The sequence below is a fragment of the Anguilla rostrata genome, chromosome 7 (genome assembly GCF_018555375.3).
Source record: "Anguilla rostrata isolate EN2019 chromosome 7, ASM1855537v3, whole genome shotgun sequence".
Taxonomy (NCBI): Eukaryota; Metazoa; Chordata; class Actinopteri; order Anguilliformes; family Anguillidae; genus Anguilla; species Anguilla rostrata.
In genome coordinates this window covers 16,959,354-16,981,033 of record NC_057939.1, presented here as the reverse complement: position 1 = coordinate 16,981,033, position 21,680 = coordinate 16,959,354, and the positions used below count along the sequence as shown (strand labels likewise).

Genomic DNA, 21,680 nt, shown 5'->3' with positions numbered 1-21,680 from the left:
AGCCTCATGGCAGCTGCTCTCTGGCTTCTGTCCCCCTGTACCCACCACAGGATAACTCAGACCAGCCGCTGGCTTCAGACCTCTGAGTGTCTGCTTCCTCAGGCTGGATGCGCAACTTTACTGTCTGCCCTGCCTTTCTCTCTCTTCCTGCTGGTCCATCCTGCCTCCTCTTTTTTTCCTCCTGCTTCATTTTTTCACTTTGTCCTTCACCCCTTTTTTCTCTTTTTAAATCTCTCTCTATCTCTGTCTAACTCTTTCTGTCTTCCCAGGTTTCCAGTCCCATCCCTGCTTCTTTGCAGTTCCGTCGTCAAACACCACTATCTTCCCTGCTTCTTGTTCACTTTGTTCTTGACAGTATCGATGTTCTTCCGGCTTCTGGCTGACCTGGTTTCCTCTCCCAGAATGCAATGCAGTTGTCTTGCTTTAAAGTCCTAATCAATAAAATCGACCCAAACCCCCACTCTTTGAGCTTTACTCTGTGTGGTTGCCATATAACAACCATTTCCTGGTACCTGCAGGTTTGCCACTCGTGACAGGAATGCCCTTCTGCTGTATAATGGAAGATTTAATGAGAAGCACGACTTCATTGCTCTGGAGATCATCGAGGAGCAGATCCAGCTCACCTTTTCTGCAGGTAGGGTCCTAACCACGTCAACTCATAATGCTCTTACTGGGTGGCAGGTAGAGTATTACTGAGGGAAGGAGGTTTGTTATAGGGTTATAGGGTTCAAAGCCTGGGTGGGACTCAGGTGATATACCTTTGAGAAAGGAAGCCTAACCTAAGCTAAATAAAAAGAGAAGCAGTGAGAGGTTGTGTGTTTACTGCCAGGGCTGTGATTGCTGTTCCCTACAGCAGTCTGTGCAGTCGTATGGTGGACGGGGTGGGGGTGTGGCTTGCGACTGTATTAAAGGGGAACATGACGTACACCCCTCGCGTTTATGAGCCGTGGGTGGGGGTGGGTCGTTAGTGGAGTCTTATGAGATGTTAAGTGTTCTGGGCGCTGACCCTTAGTGAGGAAGCAGCTGGCCAAAGTGCAGTTAAAAACAGAACTCTATCTCTCACTCTCTCTCCCTTTCTTTCTTTCTTTCTCTCATTCTCTCTCTCACTTTACTGCCTTTCACTCTTCTCACACCCTTCTTGACCCTTTTTTCTCCTCTATCTTTCTGTGAAAGCTCTTTATTACAGACCAGACAGGGATGTTGTGCTGTTTCAGTCATCTTCAGTGGGCTCATAAATCTACCGCAAGCCCAAAGGGCCTGTTTTTCTCTATCACCTTATTTGTGCACGCAAACCGAGCACCATAAAATATTTAATCAGAGGACAGATAATGCGGGTACTATGTGCAGGGATAGTGAGATTGCAATCTCCGAGAGTGAGAAGAGAGTCTGTGAGGAGAGGGGTCACAGTGACGGGGGGCTTAATAATGAACCCAGAGGGGTTAAATGGTCACTCCCATTCCCAAACAGACGCGGGAGAGAGAGAGAGGGTTAACAGAGCCATAGTGTTGTTTTACTGTTTGCTGAGTCGTAGGGTAAATTCCTGTGTGGGAGCTCCTGCCTAAATATTCACTAACCCCTCTGTAAATCTTTGTTGATAATGTGAGTGATTGCCATTGATATGAAGAAATCCCTGAGTGATTCAAAATGTGATTCACTGCTGTTTTGCCAGCCAGCTTTTTTGAGTGCATCACATTTATCATTAGTGTAACCAACATGTTTTCAGCAGAAGGCAATGTCAAAGAGGGCAGTGACTTTTTTTTTCTTTTTTATGAAGGAGGAGTCATTCATCACTGTTGCAAATCAGAACTGCAGAAAGGCTTCTGTATTTATTTGTGTCTTCAGATTTATATGTTTTATGACAAAACATTTAAATATAAATCTCTCACTCACTTTCCTGCTTCCTGTTTCCTGTTTCTGTTCTGCAGGAGAGGCCAAAACCACGGTGTCTCCCTTTGTCACTGGTGGAGTCAGCGATGGGCAGTGGCACTCGGTCCAGCTCCATTACTACAACAAGGTAAGTGGCGAGAGGTCCTGGAGGAGGAGTCCACGTGCCAGTCATGCCCATTGCCACAGTAACCATCACAAGGAACGTGTGAATGGGTTATGATCATTGAGAAAGTGAGACAGCCATACAGTGCAAATGGAAGAATGAGATGGGCAGAGATTCCAGCTTCATTCCTGGCAGCTGACCATTTTGATCTGACATAATTCTCTTTTAATTGAAACCAACAATCCACGGTGAATTAAATTATTCACACAAGTCTAATCAAATTCACCAACATTTCTATATATAGTTGGGCGTGGGGTTGAGGTATAATTGCTTTTCAACAGAGGTCTGTGTCTGAGTCCCAGCTGATATACAGAGATTAACTTGAAATTGCTTGAGAAAGATGGTATAGCCAGTGGTGAAGAGTTAGGAGAATTTGTGCTGAGGGTGACAATGGCCAATATCTGTCACTTTAAGTGCCAGTGTTGCAGCAAGATCAGACCAGGGCTGTCAAACCATTTCCACTTTGAAAACCAAGGTGCTATGCCCAAGTAATACTAGAAGGATTGCTAAGAAAATGTCGGAATAATTTATTTTAAGTTGTACTCTGTCAGTCTTTTTCTGATGGTTATTACTTTACCTGTTTGTATCAATCATGTTTAATAGGCGAGAACTATTGTTTCTGAATACTGATGTGAAAACTTACTTAACTTTTATCATAAATTATTTCTGTGAACACACAGCTGTATAAATTGACAATATGAACAGTGTAGGAAGTGACCCTGGATAAGAAAAGTCTACAGTGAGCTATTTCTAAGCTATTGGATTATGGAATGTACTCTCTACAAGCTACATCATCCACACTGTACCAGCTACCACATGCCAAACTGTTTTTCTCTTTTATGTCTGTTCTGTTCTGTTTATTGTGTTATTGCCATGGAAAACTGTGAGATTAATCTCCATGTTACCAGTCTCCTCATATGTCTTGTTTTCTTTTGTTTTTCGTGACTGAACTTGTTGGTTGCTTGTTAGTAAAGCACTGACAGACTTCACAGTTGTAACTTAGCGGTAACAAAGGAAACTGAAAACAAACATGCCGCGTGATGGCTGTGAGACCTCGCAGGTTGTTCCTCTCCCCACTGTGAGGAGAGCAGCCAGGTGTAAAAACCACACATTCACAGAATTCTCAGGCTTCCAGTTTAACAGCACTGTGTGTTAACTAACTAGCAGGTTTGCATGAAAAGCAAGCTATGTTTAGGCATTTTTTGAGTAGGGTCTTTGATTGAATGATGCAATTTGCAGGTAGCTGTTGAGTTACTCCAGTCTGTGTACATTTGTGTAATCTAAAGCTTGCATTGCTATTGATAGCATTTGGTATCACAGAACTTTTGCTGTCAAACCTTGCTAGAAAAAGAAAGTGTGTTTGAACCTGCAATATTACAAAAGTACATTTATAGACACACTGCAGTGAATGTTGCTCCTGACTGCACCAGCAGTGACAGGATTCAGTACAGTTTGCTGACATGTATGACCCTTGTAGTTTGTGTCCAGGTCTGCACTGTGATTGTTGTAAGCAAGTTTCACTGTTGCTCCTCGCTCTCCACTTTGAACCTGAGCCAGCTAGCCTGGGGCATATTAGGATTTGGGTGGGGGTGGGTTGAGGCATGACTGAGAGGCATATGTGAGGTGAAACTACCAAGTGACTTCTTGAGTCTGAGGGTTAAGGATTTGGGGACCCTGGACTAGTGGGACTTGACTGCACATTCCTTCACAATCAGCTGCAGTTAACAAGACTTTTATCATTCACCCAGTAAGAGCCAGGGTCCTTCCTGGCTGCTTTCTCATGGAGTCTGGTGGAATTTTTAAAGCCTGTTGAGGCACCAGTAAGATTAAAGGTTCTTAAAGAGAGATGAAGTGTTGTGCTCACCCCTTGGAGCCCCTGCCCTGAGTTAGAGGGTCACAGGCCTTATCCTGATGAGGTGCCCTGACGTCACCCCTCTGTGGTTTGGGGAGTTTTGGGGGATTTTGTGGTTGGAACTGTGGGGTTCAGAGTTCGTGGAAGACGAAGGGTGTGGTGGTCACCATGGAAACCGACACACTCATCACCTCTTTGGTGAGCAAGTGAGAGAGGTTTCATTCAGGGTCGTGTGCTATTGAAGACATCACAATGGAACAGGCAGGAAAGAAATTTTTGGAATTCCACTTTTGGAAAAAATTTGCACCCTCTTTCAAGGACAGCGAGTTGTTTAGGTCTGTATTAAAAGATAGGAAGTCTACAAAAGGAAGCATATTTTTGGACGTGGTGTTTTTTTTCTTGTGAAGGTTTTGATGTTTATGTGTGAGGAAGTGAAGTCATGTGGTCATAAAAGACTAAAACCTGGAGAGATGTCAGTGAAATAATGGATAGGTTTGTTTGTTTTGGTTTAACCCCTTAGAAAAACCTTTAAGTGTCTTCATACTGTAATGGAAGACTGAGCTTTTTCTGATTCCTCTCTGTGGGAGAATATACTATGAAATATCCAGACTTGACAAAAAAATATGATATTTGCTATTTTCCAAACGTACAATAACATCAAAATCCTTAAGTCTCCTCTTGCTGTTTGAGTTAACAGCTTTCATGAAAAGTTGTAAAAAGTTTACTAATCCAAAAAAGTTTCTAATCCTCATACCAATCCTTTGCAAAATTCTCATACCAATCCATTGAAAAATACAAGGTGATGTAATATTCGGAAAAAGGTCATTCTAATAAGGCTCTCTTAATCCTTAAAATAATTAAAAACCCTATATCAAGAGACTTGTCAGGAAAGTTTATAATTGTCTAAATCAGAGGTGAGAAATGAGGGCCACTGCCATTTCCTGTTTTCATGCCAACTTCTGGCCTCAATTACCTAATTAGCATTACAATTTACCAGAATTTTCCAGGCCCAGAGTTGCCCACCCCGGTCTAAATCTTGACTACCGTTTATGCATACTTTGTGTTTAATGTACAGTGTTCATGTGTATTGTCTCTAGCTATTTACCTGTGGAGCTGCTGTTTTTGTCAGGTCACTCCTGAATAGAGACTTTTAATCTTGACTATGAATTGCTGCAGCCACCCACCTAAGCATGTCAGCATAGAGTATTGTAGTTCATAGGTCAGTATCTATCCTCAGTGCATCATTGTTCAGATAGAGATAAAATGAACGCAATAACGAATGCAATAAATACAAGATGGTAATAAATATGCAGTCACCAACTCCTCTTCATGCATTATCTATCATAGCAACGCCAAGTGGACTTGTGAGCCATCTGAATGCATATACACTTATTTGATAACCGTTGACAGTCATGAAAGCTGACATAAAAGTTGCTCTGGTTGAGTGCCTGCTGTTGGGTTCATAAACAGAGCAGGAGAAAAGATGTCTGTCTAGTTGTCTGCTATTAGTGAGAAAAGTAAATAAAGGTGAGGTTAGGATTAGACTGTGTGGGGGTTATGTGGGGCTATGGTTGTTGTTCTGGATTATGAGATACAGTATGTTGGGGAGGGAGGATGATGTATGCTCAATGCTTTACTTACATCTTAGATTTATATTCCTGTTCAATCATCCAGACGACTCATGCTAACTTTAACCATGATGAACCCATTTTTGGCCAGTGGAGGTACAGGGCATTTAGAGATATGATTAGCTATTAATTTAGATAAAAAATTACTTCTGGCTGCCTGTTTCTTGAGGGAGTGAAATGTGATGACCTCACAATGACGTCCTGCCTCACACTGTCAGCTGTCTTATTGTGATGTAAATCGGGTCATCTCTCTCCACCCTGGTTCATATTTAGCCCCTATGGAGACTATATAACAATGGCAGACCCCCTGGCGGGCTATTCTGACAGCACAGTGGGTCATTTGGCACCTCTGCATGTATACCAGGCTTCTCTTTTTAACTGTTCCCTACACATGGCCTCTATGTGCTGTACTATAGAGCCATAGGACTGGGAACTGCATTTTGAGATGAGATTCTTCTCACAGTTGAGAGCAAGTACAGACACTGGGCAAAACAAAAACCAATGAGAAAGTGTGTGCAGCCTGATCAGATGTTTTTCTGTGATGATCCAAAGTACAAACAGAAGCAGTCCACTGATGCTTGAAGGAAGGTAAACATTATGGAACCATGATTTCTGTAATCCGTACAATGAAACTGAGAATGTTCAATTAATATAGCATAGTTGCCAAATAAATAAATGTTATCACTGGTAACAATACCAAAGAAAAACTGTATTTTGAGTTTCCTGCTCAGCTACCATGCCAGTGCTATCCATTACATTCAGAATGAACGGCAGTATGACTACTACAGTATATCATATTCACGTAGTATTTTGGCATGTACAGTTATCTTTAAAATCTACATTCAGTGACACAGTTCATATATTCAATATCTTACACTGTCCTTTTGCTTTAGGCCAGACATGAGCAGGTGTTCTGTTTAAATGGTAATCCATGTATCTGTGTCCTTTTGTACAATACTGTAATGATGTGCCAAAAAATAATGAATTGAAAAATAAGAGTACTGTCTGGTAGATGCAAAAGTGACTGTCAACATGATCTGCTTACACCCCATTGTGTCTTACTGCTTAGATTTCACAGAGTTGTATGAACACTTTTTTTTAACTTGTTCTCCTTTTCTCCCCAATTTGGTATGGCCAGTTGTTTTCATCAGCTCTCCACTCTAAATTTGGGAGTGGAGATGAACATGTGGTCTCCGAACACATGATGTCAGCCGCCACTTCTTAACACACCACAATTCATTAGTCAAGCTCACACAGACATGAGTCAGAGGAGGACACTTCATCTGCCGCTCAGCAGGTGGATCACAGGTTCACAGTCAACCTGCAGGGTTCGCTAATATGTGATGAGATGGTGTCATCCCCGACGATTGAAACCCTCCATTCCGTGGGCAGTGCTATAGCCAGTTGTGCACTGCCCCGCAGTGCTACCAGACACAGTCAGCGCTGTTACAGTCCGGATTTGAAACAATGCATGTGCCTCGCTCAGGTCCAACAAACGCCCCTCAATCGCCCCCTCTTTCCTGCCGTCCCGCTCTGCTTGGGTGCCCCCCTTGTGTTGTCTCTGCCTTGAGGGCACTTCCTCAAACCCCAATCTTTTCCCCGTCTGTGCGTGTCAGAGGTGCTGAACTTGTGCTCTGGATGTTAAACACACTTGCTCGGATTCTCTGTGAAGATTAATTTAGAGGAAACAGGGTTGTTTTGCTTCTGCAAGTCTTTGAGCAGGTTTTTTGTGACCCAACCTTAAAAGGTTATCGGTGTACTGATGCCACAATAACGCAGCAGTTGTGTGAATTCTTTTCACTGCAATCAAGCTGAATGTAGCTTTGAACGCCTTCCCGCTCCACTCCCTCGCTCCCCCACTCTTCACCACCTTCCCTCCCACTCTCCCTCTCTTCCTCCTTCCCTCCCCACTACTCCCCCTCTCTCTCCACCATCCATATATTGACTTTTACTTTTCCCTGTCTGAAATGGTTTATTTTTGCGTGAGGAATAAATTTAGCTATAAAAGCCAATGAAAATCTTACAGGTTTAAAAAATATATAAACATGTATAATAAAACACTGTAGTAACCAAACCTGTTCCTGGAGATCTACCGTCCTGTAGGTTTTCACTCCAGCCCTAACAAAGCACACCTCATTCAACACCTAGAGATCTTGTTAAGCTGCTAATTAGTTATTTTATTCTCTTTGGCGGCTTTGTGGTTTAATTTGTACATGTTCATACTTTTATGGGATTTAAATTTTAATACAGTGTTCTGCTATTATGTCCTTTAAGAGTGCAAAAAATGCCACCATCAGCCATATCTTGACTTACTAAATGAAATACTAATTTATCATACAAAATAAAATATCTGACTGTGGAAAAAGATTGTGTAAAGCTTAAGACAAAGTGGCTGGCGAATGATCCTTAATGCTGTGGCTTTTCCTCTCATTTTGGGTTATACCCTTGTTTGCTGGACTTGTGTTGACAAGGTACATAAATTTATATCCAGAGACGATGCCAACTTATGATGGAGCTCTGTGAAGAGCCTGGCGGCATACAAGATGAAATGGAGGCATTTGTTACACACTGGCAGGCGTTGAGTTTCAGCCACTTACTCTAGTTGAAATGGCGGCTACACACAGGACTGGTTTCACGTTTCCCTCCCCACATATTTCCTCTAATAAGGGAGGTCAGGTGGCCAAGGAAACAATGGAGTATTAATATCAGAGTATTAATGTCTGGCAGGAACTTCATCTCATTCCACAGGCCTGTCCTGGGCAGGGCCTTGGGCGAGTTGGTAGCGGGTTCGGTAAGCGCAGCCCGAATGCTTCAAAGGGAGAAAGACGATAATAAGATTGGGTTTTGGACATGGAAACAATTAGGTCATGTCATAGCTGTCACGGACAGCGGCTCATATCTCACAATCCCACTGGCAAAGCGAAGGGTACGGTGGACTCCATGTTCTCCAATACCCAAAAACATCCTGTCACCAAGGCCTATGCAGTGGCACTGTACCTCTGCTGCAGGAAACACTGCCGTGTATCAGAACAGACAGCATGGTCTCTGGGACTCCTCAGATAGCCATGTTCTTGTGAAGTGCATTGCTGTAGTACATGATGCTGTTATACTCTCATCTCACGTCCATGCAGGGCCTCAGAGTGTGACAGCCATGTGATCTACTGCATGGCATTCTCCATGTAACCCACCCCTTGCATGTAACCCTGATCTTTGGCCTCTGACCTACGCAGATCCTCTTCTGACATACTCTCCGCCGTCATAGCCAGGGCCCCTCTTGCTCGTTTTAGATTCGTATTCACCTGTTCCGTCCTTGAGACGTGACGTTCTGCATACCGAAATGTAGCTAATTTTCCACTACGTGGACTCCACATCCACCAAGCGAATCACTCAGCGATCAGCTAATCTCATGTCTTCCTCATCAACGCCCCGTCTCTTGTCTAAATAACCTCGGGGAGCAGAGTATAGGGGTGGCATGTGGCTTCTGGATCCTTTGGGGGAATCTTTACGCTGGGAGCGTATTTATATTGGCAGGATTAGATTAAAGTGTTTCCTGTCAACCAGAGCTTAATCTCCCCATAAAAGGTGCAAAGGTTCATCCCTCTAATTTGTCAGATGCTTCGTTTAACGGAAAAAATTTTTTTTTTGCAGGACCGGAGTCTTTTGTCATGCACTATTACTTGATCCCTGCTGATCAGGACTTTAATGGCTTGCAATCCAGATGGACTATTATGGTGGTTGGGTGTCGTGTGATTTTTAATTTTTTTTTTTACTTGATTAGAAAATTAGCCGGCTGTTAATTGCTATTATGGACTAAGATGGTCGAGCGGGGAGTTTACACCTGAGTCTGGTGTCAGGGATATCTCCTGGGGTGAAATCTATTTTGCCTGGCTGGTTGCGACCTCCAGAATGCTGCTGATGGCACAAAACCTAACAGCCGTTTAGCCTTGCATCTCCCCTCCTAAGTGGGTCTTGCTTTAATGTTTGCCATTTGAAAGTAGGGCTGGTGTTATTTATGTGACATTACAGAGCATCACATGTTTTTTTCATCAGTTCACACATGTATTTGTGCACTTGTTGTACAGTGAAGATGAGTACAGTATCACTGCAATATGAATTGTATTGTAGTACTCAGGATATTGGAAGGCGATTACAGATACCCAGCCTGGTGAGGTAGTGGTAGAGTGGGTACAGTTGTGGTTTTAGAGGCAGGTACCCAGGTATCGGGCACATAGGTGGCAGAGGTACTGACAGCGCCATGACATGTGGCACCTAAATCTTTCAGACACTTCAGGGTTAATTCCACTCCCTTTCTAGGCTGCTATATCTTCTCGCCTCCAAAAAGATATTTCAGCCCTACTTCCACATTTCACACAGTTTATGTAGCATGACTAATTGTGAGTTTCGAGTGAGTGTTCTTGACCAGTGTGACTGGTAGAGCGCAGAGGAGATTTATGACTTCTGAGAACACCTGGTCCTTCCCCCTCCCTCCCTCCCTCCCTCACTTTGTCTGCTCTGGAAGGGCACAGAGACCTGTAAAGCAGTGTTGATGTGCATCATCTCTTCACATTAGAAAAGATCTTTTGATAGATTAAGGAACTTTTTACAGCTGGCACTGACTGGACTTCGAAATGTTTCAGTTCAGATGTAGTCATTTCAATTTAACCCATTCCATGGAACGTCTGGTCAACTTGTTCAGCCGTTGAATGCCAAAGTGAGGCAGGAGTGCAGGTAAAGTGCACTCTAGGGGAGAGTTGAGAGACTTCTTTATTTGCTTTCTCGCCTGACTGTGTTGTTTGTTTCGCACTTGAAAAGGCACCTCTAAAAAGAAGCCGACCATTGATCGTCAAAATTTGTTCTAGAAGGGTTCGGAAACGTGAGCCCTGTAACCTATAGCATTGAAATGCTCCTCTTGTGCTGTGGGTGACCAAACAACACACCACCCTGTATGTATATCCTGAGGGTGAGTCTCTGTGGAGCCGCAAAGTCATCTGTCAGTAATGCATCCCTCTTGGTGTACAGTGACACCGCCAATATGAGGTCATAGCGCTAGAGTGCCGCACTGAGGGCCTGCGACATGTCCCTTTTTCCTGTTCAAGAGTAGAGCAAATCTTTCTGGAGTCTCCCCTGACGTTCAACAGCCTCTTCTGTCATGGCCCACATAGAGAGACGTGTCCCTGAATGCCCAAACGACTCGTTGTTTACCTGGTAGAAAATGGTCTCTTTTGATGTCATACATAGATGGGCAGGCAGTCTGTCACGACAAAGGCTGAAGAAATATCGTGACATGGACACCCAACCAAAGAGAGTAAATCCGAAAGCTATTTGTCGCTACTGAGGCAGGAAAACCCGAATAAATTCACAGCTGCATGTGCCATTTATGAAAATAATCCCTTGGAGAGTTCCTGTGCACCGCCTTTCTCCTTCCTGCCACGTGTGCTTTCTGCAGCTCTTAGACACATCAAACTATTGGTTCCCTCTCCATGCAAACTGAAGACACCCAACAGAGTTTGGCCTACATTCATTCAACATTGATTTTCAAGTTGAACACACAATAAAGAGTAATTTCTTTGCAGAAGGTGTGATGAGTTGAATGACCACCAAAACGATTTCACCTGTGCCCTCATGAATGAAAAAATTTCTCACTTACACTTATTTGTTAGTGAAAGTTAAGGGTGTATTGATTGAATGCAGGCCTTGATTTATATGCATCACAATTTGAATATGACTTAATTAAATGGTGATTATTTTTACAGCTGTTTCTTTTTTCGCAGCCATCTTTCTTGGGAATTTTTTTAAACGTATCACAGTATCTTGACAAAGTCTTAATGAAATGGTGATATGCTGTTTAAGGTGTTTTTCTTGTTTTGGCAGTTATATGTAACACAATCTCCTATGGACTTTTATGTAATCAAAAATAATAGGAGGAGTTTGTCATGCCAACGGCCTGAAAGTATGTTTTGTCAGTCAGCTGTGCTCACCTGCAGGCATCAGGAAGGGAAGGCCTCCGTTGTCTGTTTTATTAGCGCAAGGTGTCAAACCATCTCTCCTGACTGTAACCTGATCACCACTGAATGGTACAACTACATGTTTTAAGGCCATAACTGCCGTGTTATCCTGCGCTAACTTGTGTTTCAGATGAAAGCAAGCACTCGAGTTTGTGTTGTAGGTCATACTCCTAATCCGCGGCAGTTTCCAGTGTACATCGGAGAGGAGAGAGAGGATAATTGCCAGCTTCTGATTCGCAGCTATGCCGACTGCTTGTGTTCTCTATCCTTCTCCTCTTTATGAGTCAAATACGTTACCATGGCGCTTCGTCCTGTGAATTGACCATAGATATTAATTATGGAATCATCACCTCAAATCGGGGAGTGATCGCAGGATTGTGAAGGAGATTATTTAGGGCCACGACTACTTACCAAATTTATATAAATTGGGAATCGGAAATCACAGAGATTAAATTGTGTATGCCTGTTACACTTTTTACTGTAATAAAAAGCTGTTAAACTTCAGATTTTTCATTTAGTGAGACAGTGATAAACATGAAAGGCAGCCAGCATTTAATTAAGTAAATTTTAAAAAATTATATTCATCAACCATGTAGCAGGGTGTGCAATTGAGATTGAGGAAGGCTCCGCCCCCTACTTCAATGTGATGATTGACAGCAGCTGATCCTGGTGGAGTAGCGTGGGAGCCCAAGTGTGTCTGTGCGAAACACTTGTGGTCAGACAGCTGGATGAACAGATATTCACGGCTGTTTGTTGGGGAGGGGTGGGGGGGCAGGGATGACTGTGTGTTGGGGGGCAGGGGTGTGCGGGACAGGGAGTACTTCACGTGCTACATCTGGGCCAACTTCTGCACAGTCCCATCTGTGCCAGATTATCAGGGGCTGCACCAGAATACTTCTAAAGTCTGTAAAAGTAGCCAATCCTGTATGCAGAAGGACATACAAATAATCGGGGCGTACAAATGGGCACTCGCAATCTCTACAAAATCACGGCTCCCCATGTCAGCCTACCATTCCCCTAAGTGTTGTAGTTGCTGTGTTTCAGTGTGAATGGAAACAAGTTCTTTGGTGCCATTCAGCCTTGTCCAGTACATTAGTTCAGCAATATAAAACCAGGGTCACTCTGAGACACTACTGGGCAGAATTCACATTTGCAGTCTCTTCAGAGATGGACATAATGGCTGACTTCTCGCATTCCCCATGGCACTCCTTGGGGATGAAATGTTGGACAGGTGGGCACCTGTCAGTTCCAGAGGGAATGTACCATAGTTACAATATTGGCAGAGGGGGGGGAGGTCACAGTAGGGTATTTTATTTCAGATGTTTCTATGACTACACAGTTAATCACCTGTGAGATTTATATCTCCATCGAGATTATGTGACAGCTTTTCCTGTCAGTTCATAATCACCAGGCAGGCTACTGGCAGTTTAAAGCTGTCCTATTCTTCCTCCATTGGAGGCGGAAAGGAAATGTGGCACTAGCCTGTGTTTGCAGGTGTGGTGGGCGTAGTTGGCCACTACCCCTACTCTGTCCCACCACAGTGTCTGTAACCAGGCAGGACTAAGATCTTGCCATTACTCTGGATGAACCTGGATAACATGGGTTATTATTTACACTCCCTCCTGGATCTGTTCCTCTCTATGCATGCCTGAGAGAGTGTGCGTGTGTGTGTGTGTGTGTGTACATTGTAGACAGGCCAGAGTTGTGAGCTTTTTTTCAAATTAATATAGAGAGGGTACCTGCCTAAACGAAGCATTTTCCACAGGGCAGTGATAATTTGCCATTGGATGTCTGTCACTTTCTCTTATGCAAAACCACAGGCCACTGATAAAACCCATGCCTTTGAACAGGAATAGAAGAACCTCAGCTTTCTCTTTCGATAGAGTGCCTTAACCGGTCCTTGGAGACCCATAAATCACAGAAAGTTGCTGTATTTGACAGGCTTCTCTTTATGTGCATTATACTGGAACTGTGTTGAAAACCACAGCAGTTACACACAAGTGTAGCGTGCCTATTGTTGATTCCTTAAAGGTCATTAATCAGATATTGGTAACCCACAGAATGGAATAATCTCATGGAAGGCTGTCCTTACATGGACACCTCTAGGATGGGGTGCTCCAGAGACCTCAGCGTATTCAGTACACTAATCTCTCGAAGGACCTGATCACTATGATCAGGGTGCTAACTAGCCTTATGGTAGGCTCTGTGCAACTCTGAGGAATGGCACGTTTATGTTCTCATGTTGCATATTATGCCAGGAGGTTCAGAGAGACAGTGTGAAACAGAGTTGTGTTTAATTTCTGCTTTGCAGCAATTGGCACTTATTTTGGCTTTGTAAAAGTTGAATTCATGAAAATATCAATCGTGTAATTTCATTCCTATATATGCATTTTTTAAATATCTGAAAATGGCAATGAACTTGACATTACTTAATATAGAAACATTGATAGTAAGTGCTGTAGTAAAAACAATGTATAAACCTTTTTTTCTCTCATACCATACCTGTCACCTTTAGTGAAGATATGCACTGACTGTTTCGGAACACCTTGGCCTAACATTACCCCTCTTTTTGTAAAGTACAGACCAAGTTCAATAGTTCAGCTATTTTATTAAATAAATAAAAAATAGTGTAATAAATCATTCTTAGCTTCGTACATTCCTTTTACTGAGGCTGAATATTATAAATGGATGCAGACAGGCGTAAAAATAATCTTGCTTTTTTATTTTCTGGGCAACTGCCTCTCATCGCTTCTTTCTCATGGTGGCGAGTTTATGGAAAGAAAGCAATTTTCTTCTGTCTTGAAAGTAATTTTATCTCCTTTTTTCATTTTGATTAGCCATTTACACCAATATGAAATTCTACTTTCATTTATTTGTTTTTTCCATTATTATTATGAAAGTATATAAGTTTTTTGAAAATGGTTTTTTTGTTGTTAGTTGTTCTTCTGTTTTCTTGTAGATTTCTCCATTAGTGATCTATTATGGCACTGTAACCTTTTCAGTGTTGTATGGTGATGTCATTTATTCCAGTGTTCGGACCGGTTCTGGCACTTTGCTTTCTTGGAATTCTATAGTAGTGCAGATAATGTTCTGTAGTGACGTAATTTGCTCCCCAATGTTCTATGGTGATGTACTTTGTTCTCTGTGATCTATAATAGTTCACTTTGATTATCCAGAACTCTCTGGCTGTGGAGATGTGTTTTTCCAGTGCTCTCTGTCTGTGCACTTTGTAGTGGCATTTTCAGTGGTAATTTCATTTATGGAAATGTAGTTTTTTATTCAGTTATATAGTTAATGTGGCTGTGGCATTCTAGCATGTCATGGGGAGTTTCCTGTCAGAAGTGTATGATAATGGAAAAGTGAGATTGCTTTTGGAGGCGGGTGTCTCTCAGACAATTCCCACCGCAGCCTGCGTCTGTCCGTCAGGGCAGCCCTTCTCTTGGGACTTGTGGGGCAGGTGCTATCTGCGCAGGCACTGGAGGTCGGATTCAGTGCGAAGCGAGAAGGGCTATGAGCGGTGGCCAGTGGCTGGGAGGGGCTGGTGGGAAGGCTGAGTGCCAACCCTGGCTTGTTCATGGCTATTCCCCCCCCCCCACCCTTTCTTCATACAGTATGTTGGTTGGCAGAGGTCCAGGACTTTAATGAGATTCCAGGCTGAGTTGTTTCTTTCTGAAAAGACCGAAAGCAGGAGGAATTGCAGTGAGTCAGAAATCATGGCTGAGAGATGAGAGTGGGGCTCATTAACCCCGGACCTCAGGAATAGACAGATTCTCATGTGTACCACCTGAAACCAGGGGTCTTTAATTTGATTATCCTTTGCAAGAGATCTATTAATGCTTTTCTTCAACATCCATTATATAACATGAAAATAGGATATTAAACTTTGTTCTGGCATTCAGTGTTTTTCCCCACAATTAATTTGTGCTTTGTTTTACTTGTCATACGTGAATATTTTAAAACATCTTTTCATAACCACACAGTTAAAACAAGTTATTGTGTTGGTATGTACAGAATAAACTCTATAATCATCTATTGTTTAGTCGATCGCTGACAGACATCTGGGTCCCTCACACCCACATGATGTGCTACAACAGCCGGAAAGAACGTGATAAACACATCTTGAGCTTTTGCATTCACTCTTGAGTCCATAAATTAAGGTCAGCTACCTCCTAAAATTACCCTTTGACAACCTCTGAAATGCACAGCCCTTCAAAGCAGCTGTTTAAAGGCTTCCCAGAATTCCTGGCTGCGCAGTTCCCACCCGTAATGTCGTCAGAAAGTCATCCTCTGCAGCGTCACGGTCCCACAGGAAAGAGATCAAAGGCATACTCGGTCTGTGTGTGAAAAATAAGGTCAGAAACACAGAGCTCTGAGCAAATGGAAAATGGAAAAGTGTTTACATTATGTGGAAAATGGGTGGGGCTGTGGGGTGATTAAAAAACAAGCACATGGAGGGCAGATAAGGCAGGTTATTGTAGTCATGTGCTGGAAACTGTGCAGTCCCAGGTAGAACCCTGACACGGAATGGAGTCTCTGCAGTTATCTGTTTCCCCACTCGCTTCTCATTATGCTAATCCAATTTGGCACATGTGCGATGAAAAGCAGCCGGCCCCCAAAGTTATATGGCCACCACTGTGCTCTACCCACATGCCCGCTTCACTGCAGTCTTTAAGACTCGGAAATAGAGAGCCCTGCATCTACCCTGAACAATCTACTCTCTTCTGAACTTATCTCCCATCATCTATCCCCATCGGATATTCGGTTTGAGAGCATAGGGGACTCTTTATTGTCCTCCAGGAAAAGATATACAAGCTTCTGATTTTGGCTTTTCTAAACTACCCAGTGAAAATATTCACGCATACCTTGTGCATATAGTTTGACTTTATCTTAGTCTTTATGGCTCTAACAAATGGTTTTCCTAGGTTTTCCAGAGTTTGATATTCAAATTTGGATCAGATTCAAACATTGGTCCAGCTCCGGTTAATTATTTTAGGGTAAATTAATAAACTAATGTGAAGTAGGCATCATTATCGAAAATGTTTTTTTTTTAGTATTTTATGTATAAGTAGTGTTACAGTTTAAATAAATTGCATTTTACTCTTTATACATTTTTCTGCACTGTGCTGTGTATTCAAAATGTTTATGGTCTCTTGTCCCGTTATGGTTATGTGGCTTTTCCTTCTGTTCTAGCCTAACATCGGACGCTTGGGCCTCCCGCACGGTCCCTCGGGCGAGAAGGTGGCCGTGGTCGCCGTGGACGACTGCGACATCGCCATGGCGGTGCGCTTCGGTGGCCAGATTGGCAACTACTCCTGCGCCGCCCAGGGCACCCAAACCGGGCAGAAGAAGTGAGCTGGGCTTTTTTTTCGTCTGTTCCTCACCCGGAGTCCCACCCCTGGGGCAGATTTTCACTTTCGGTCTCTCCCTTTCACGCTCAGATGCCTCCTTTGGGCCTGTGCTTTTCTGCCCTCTGCCTCGGGCTGTTCTCTCGAGCAGCAGGCTGTAGACGCAGCCGAAGCTGCGAGCCTTTTGGCCAGAAGGCATCATTTAATTACCAGTAATTTACAAAAGGTCACACTCCTCCATTCACACCGCTTTTCACCGCTGATAATCTCTGTAGATCTTTATACCGTTCTGTGGCAAGCTTCACGGAGCTTGGAACTGCTTCAGGCTCAAATCTTATCTTTTCAGCTTTCACTTCTCTGCTAATTGCTTCTCTATCTGAAACCAGATGCAAAGAAAATGAGTTCAAGCGATTATGTGGTCGGTGGAGGCAACTTGTTCAAACACATTAGATTTTTTTTTTTTAAAAGGCCTAAAAGGGAATGCAAATGAGCCCCTACAGAACAAGTGGCTCTGGTTTGATAGGTGGCAGCCTGTTTGAGAGCTGCTCATGTCTCCCTGCTCATTAGTCAACACTTGATTTCTTGGCCGCTTGCGGTGAGTGTAAACCAGTTCCTCCTGCCTAACCCTGCCCCGTTTCTGCAGTAACCAAAAGCAACAGTCTCAAACATAATGTGCCAAAAAATACGAATTCCCACACAGAACTATCCAAATAGTTTTAAATGCCATTTGTTTATGTATCTGCGGTATACTGTGTTTTGCTCTGGGTCAAAGTTGATTACAATTTCAATAATATGACAACTCAATTACCAGTGATTATAGAATGTTGTTGCCACAACCCCTGGTTTTCTGATGTGGGAATTTAGAGGAGTGAAGGAGCATGCCTCAGTTTTGCCTGCAGTTAAGTCTGTGTGTTCATGACATGTGTGCCTGGAAGCTGAAACGGAGTAACTGTGGCTTTTCCTCTGCAAGCTGTACTTGTTTTCTGCACACCTTATTTTTTTTGTTGTTGAAGTCGACGGGCGACAATTCAGAGCTGGAACATACAAATACAAACATGAAAAGCTTTCCCAGACAATCAGATTAATCATCGGCAATCTGCTGGCAGAAATGGGATAACAGGAAAGGCATATCAGAAAAGGTTATAAAATTGTTCAGATGCTCCATCAGAGATTTTGTCTGTACCATGGGTTATATAACCACACTAAGAACAAGTGCTTTAGCTAGTTATTCCACTTGACAGCCCGAATTTTGCAGTGCTGTACCACAGTCTATGAAATTTCCTCTCCTTGTTGCTAACTGGAGAATCAGGCACAATAGCCTAATAGCTAATACAGTGACCTCCTTCAGAGTTTGTGTCTGTTGTCGCTAAGGCTCAGACACCTAGCAGGAAAGTTTGTCCCAGAAGGCAGTGTCTCTCTATCTCACGGTCCTGACCCCCCACAGGTCCCTGGACCTCACCGGCCCGCTGCTCCTGGGCGGGGTTCCCAACCTCCCGGAGGATTTCCCGGTGCAGAACCGAGACTTTGTGGGCTGCATGAGGAACCTGACCATTGACGGCAAGCCCACGGACATGGCCAGCTTCATCGCCAACAACGGGACCACTGAAGGTCCGCCCTATCCTGGCTCCATCTCCCAGCTGCATTACATTACAGTCATATCATTATGCTCCAAACACTGCTGCCCTGCCAAGCTTTATATCCTCACCAATTTCCTCAGCTGTTTCCGTCCATGTCAGGGCAATAATAGTTTGTGTGTGAAATCCTTTCATATTTGACTTGTCTTATACCTGAGTTTGGACTTGGAGAAAGCAATGTGTGTGCATTGGCTGACTGTAAGCTGGTTTCTGAAGTTACGATTTTTGTGTTTTCCTCTTCTGTCCACCTCTGAAATTCCCTGAGTAGGCTGCACAGCCAAGAGGAACTTCTGCGCTGGAAATGTTTGTCAGAACGGAGGCACCTGTGTGAATAAGTGGAACACATACTCCTGTGACTGCCCTCTACACTACGGAGGAAAAAACTGCGAACAAGGTGAGAGATGTGAGGAATGAGTGTTGGAAAAACAGAGGAAGACAGTGAATGTGTAAGATGGAGAATGTGTGTGTGTGTGTGTGTGCGTGTTTGTGTGCATGTGTGGGTGTATAAGACAGATGATAAAAACCTGTGATCTGTTGATTGCATGATTGTGTGATTGTGTGAAGCAGCAGCAGCTAACTGATTGTTAAGGAAGCAGACACTGCAGATAATGTGCCTGAGTTTCCTACAAAGGAAATGTCTCCACAGAAACAGTCAATGACTCACACGGCTATCCTAAAAGATCAGGAACAATGCTGTTTTTTTTTGGTAAAATGATTTAAGTTGAGGTGCTTGCCATTTGTAAACATGAATATGCACACTGTGCCTCTTATTCGTGTTTTAGAGCAGTCAGGTGACAGATATGTCACATGACCACATTCTCAGATTGATTTTATTAGCTGGAGAAGGCAAGAACATTGTTGTGGGAAGTGTTTTCCTCTGGTCTAAAAAACACACTTGAGTGTCAACAGAATCAGTTCAAGAATTCTTTATCTTCTCAGTTTTTATTCCCAGCATTTGTTACAGTTTCCATTTGTTTGGCATTAAGATCCTGTGCACTCATAGGTTTACTTGGGTTTCCCATATAATTATGCAAAATCTGATTTGGGCAATTAGTCAAGCCTGAGTTCATTGTTTTTAGCTTTAGCTAAAACAACTGCCAATTGTTACTGTGCGGTAAGTGCTTTACACTGTAACTGCTCCTTGAAAAGAGAAATGATTGAACACCCTGTGTGTGGCTTTCCTTTTGGAGATGGCTTAGTTTGACCTTAATCCTGGAAATGATGCGCAAGGCTGCCTACTCCCATGGTTTTGTTGCCAACATAGTAATATTTACCTGAAGGCAGGTAATTACAGGACATGCAAAGACTGAGTATGAGTCAGCATGCTGTTTTGGTCATGAGCAGTCGCTAAATTGTGGTTTGGAATCAAGGCCAGGGAAGTGATGTTGAGGATGGAGCTAAGAGAGTGTGAATTTGAGTACGATTCATGGGGGAGTAAAGTGGTACTTTGTTTCTGCGGGTGGAGCCAAAAGGAGCAGTTGTGTTACAGATATTGTCAGGAGGGATACCGGTATGGTGGACAGGCTAAAGAAGTACCAGAGGTACAGTAAGAGTGGAGATAATATGGGCAGTGTTTTGGGTAGAGTCTCCACAGATCAGAACAGAAATATAGACGGGAAGATTCTGCTACAGGTAGTTGGCCCGCCACTCTGTCTTCGTGAAGGACAGTTAGCAGATTCAGAGGAAGTGATGGCTGACTGACTCATCTGGCTGCCAGTTTGCGGTTGTGGTTTAATGGCTGGGCAAGCATTATGTAAGCTCCAACCCTAGGCCATAGCATGTCTTATGCCATTGATTGATTAATGCATAATTGTGTTGAACTCTTTCAGGGATAACTTCTATAGATGTCTTACAACATTTTTGTGGTAATTTTGTATTATGATAGATGCTTGGGTAGACATAACAGTCATTCTGCTCATGTGTCTACTATAGCTTGCTCCATCATGCTGAGCAACTGATTTAAAAGGCAAAGGCTCATGATAGCTGTGCCCATCTGGACAGTTTCTAGGGTAGCATTTCATGATAAATGCATTTCCTAGTTCTTGGAGTTCTTTAAAGTGAGAAGATATGCTTTGGTGACTTTGAAGGACTAGTGAATGTAACGTGAAAGCACCTTGACTCCCTGTGATACAATTTGTATGGAAATTAGCCAGCATACAGGTGAAGAGTTCTTTTACACGTGTAATGTTTGCGTAGGGCATCTGTAGTGTCAAGAGCACACAGGAGAAATGCAAGTCACTGTGTGATCGCCAACCTGGAGGTGACCAGTTTTATTGGGATAGTCTGCTGCTAAGAGCTTTGTGTTTGCTGAATGAAGGTGTAATTTGTAATCGTACCCTCCCGGACCAGCATAGTTGTGTCTCAGAACTTCCTTTTGTCCCAGCACTGAGCTGCAGCTCCGGGCTTAGTCGATGGTATCGGTAGCAATTGTTTTCATTGCATCTGCGTAAGGAGTTTTCGGAGTCACTGGAGCATTGTGCTTGAGAGAGGGGTAGAGAGGTGTGTGTGTGTGTGTGTATGCGTGCACAAAAGAGAGACAGAAAGAGAGAGAGAGAGCAAACTGAGAATGAGAGGGGGCGGCCAATACTACTTTCTTGTCTCTCGCTCTCTCTCCGTCGGTCTGTCTCTCTCTATTTCTCTCTCTTTCTCTCTACCCCCTCTCTCTGTCTGTGTTGTTTTAACAGATAATTGCAGTCATGCATCAGGAGAAACATTTGCCCTGGAGCCAATGAGAGTTAGAATAGTCGTGTCTTGCTTTCAATAGAAAGGGTGTTAGTAGCACTGACAGACAAGCCCTCAGTGGTTCTGACAACATTGTGCCTTCCTTTGGGGATTGTGCTCTCCGTAGGTGGTATCACAGAAGATCAAAAAAGCTCTCTATCTCCTGGCTTTCTGTGTTGAAAAGTAGTGTATTTCTTAGGCCTGAAAGCACATTGCACATGTTCCTTGAAGGCAATTATGGTAAGTACCAACACTCATGGATTTTTCTTAGAGATTTTAGCGAGTTTCTGCTTCATTGCTGCATTAGAGTGATTATTTCTGATTTTTCAGAGTAGAACTCCTCTCCCACCTCCTCATATCAGAGTTGATTGTTCAATCCGCCAAAACATTTGGTCTGTAAAATATGGGGTATGGCTTTGTGCCAGTCCAATCTGTCGCCTTCACT

At 43.2% G+C, this 21,680-nt stretch overlaps 1 protein-coding gene across 1 annotated transcript in view; it reads left to right on the top strand.

The window, feature by feature from the left end:
- LOC135259201 (cadherin EGF LAG seven-pass G-type receptor 1-like) overlaps positions 1-21,680 on the top strand; it is an 84,619-nt gene that overhangs the window by 38,380 nt on the left and 24,559 nt on the right. The window contains 6 exon segments of the mRNA XM_064343275.1: positions 519-634; positions 1,926-2,014; positions 16,726-16,883; positions 18,325-18,488; positions 18,783-18,908; positions 20,202-20,206. Of these exon segments, the coding sequence (XP_064199345.1) occupies positions 519-634; positions 1,926-2,014; positions 16,726-16,883; positions 18,325-18,488; positions 18,783-18,908; positions 20,202-20,206 (658 nt within the window).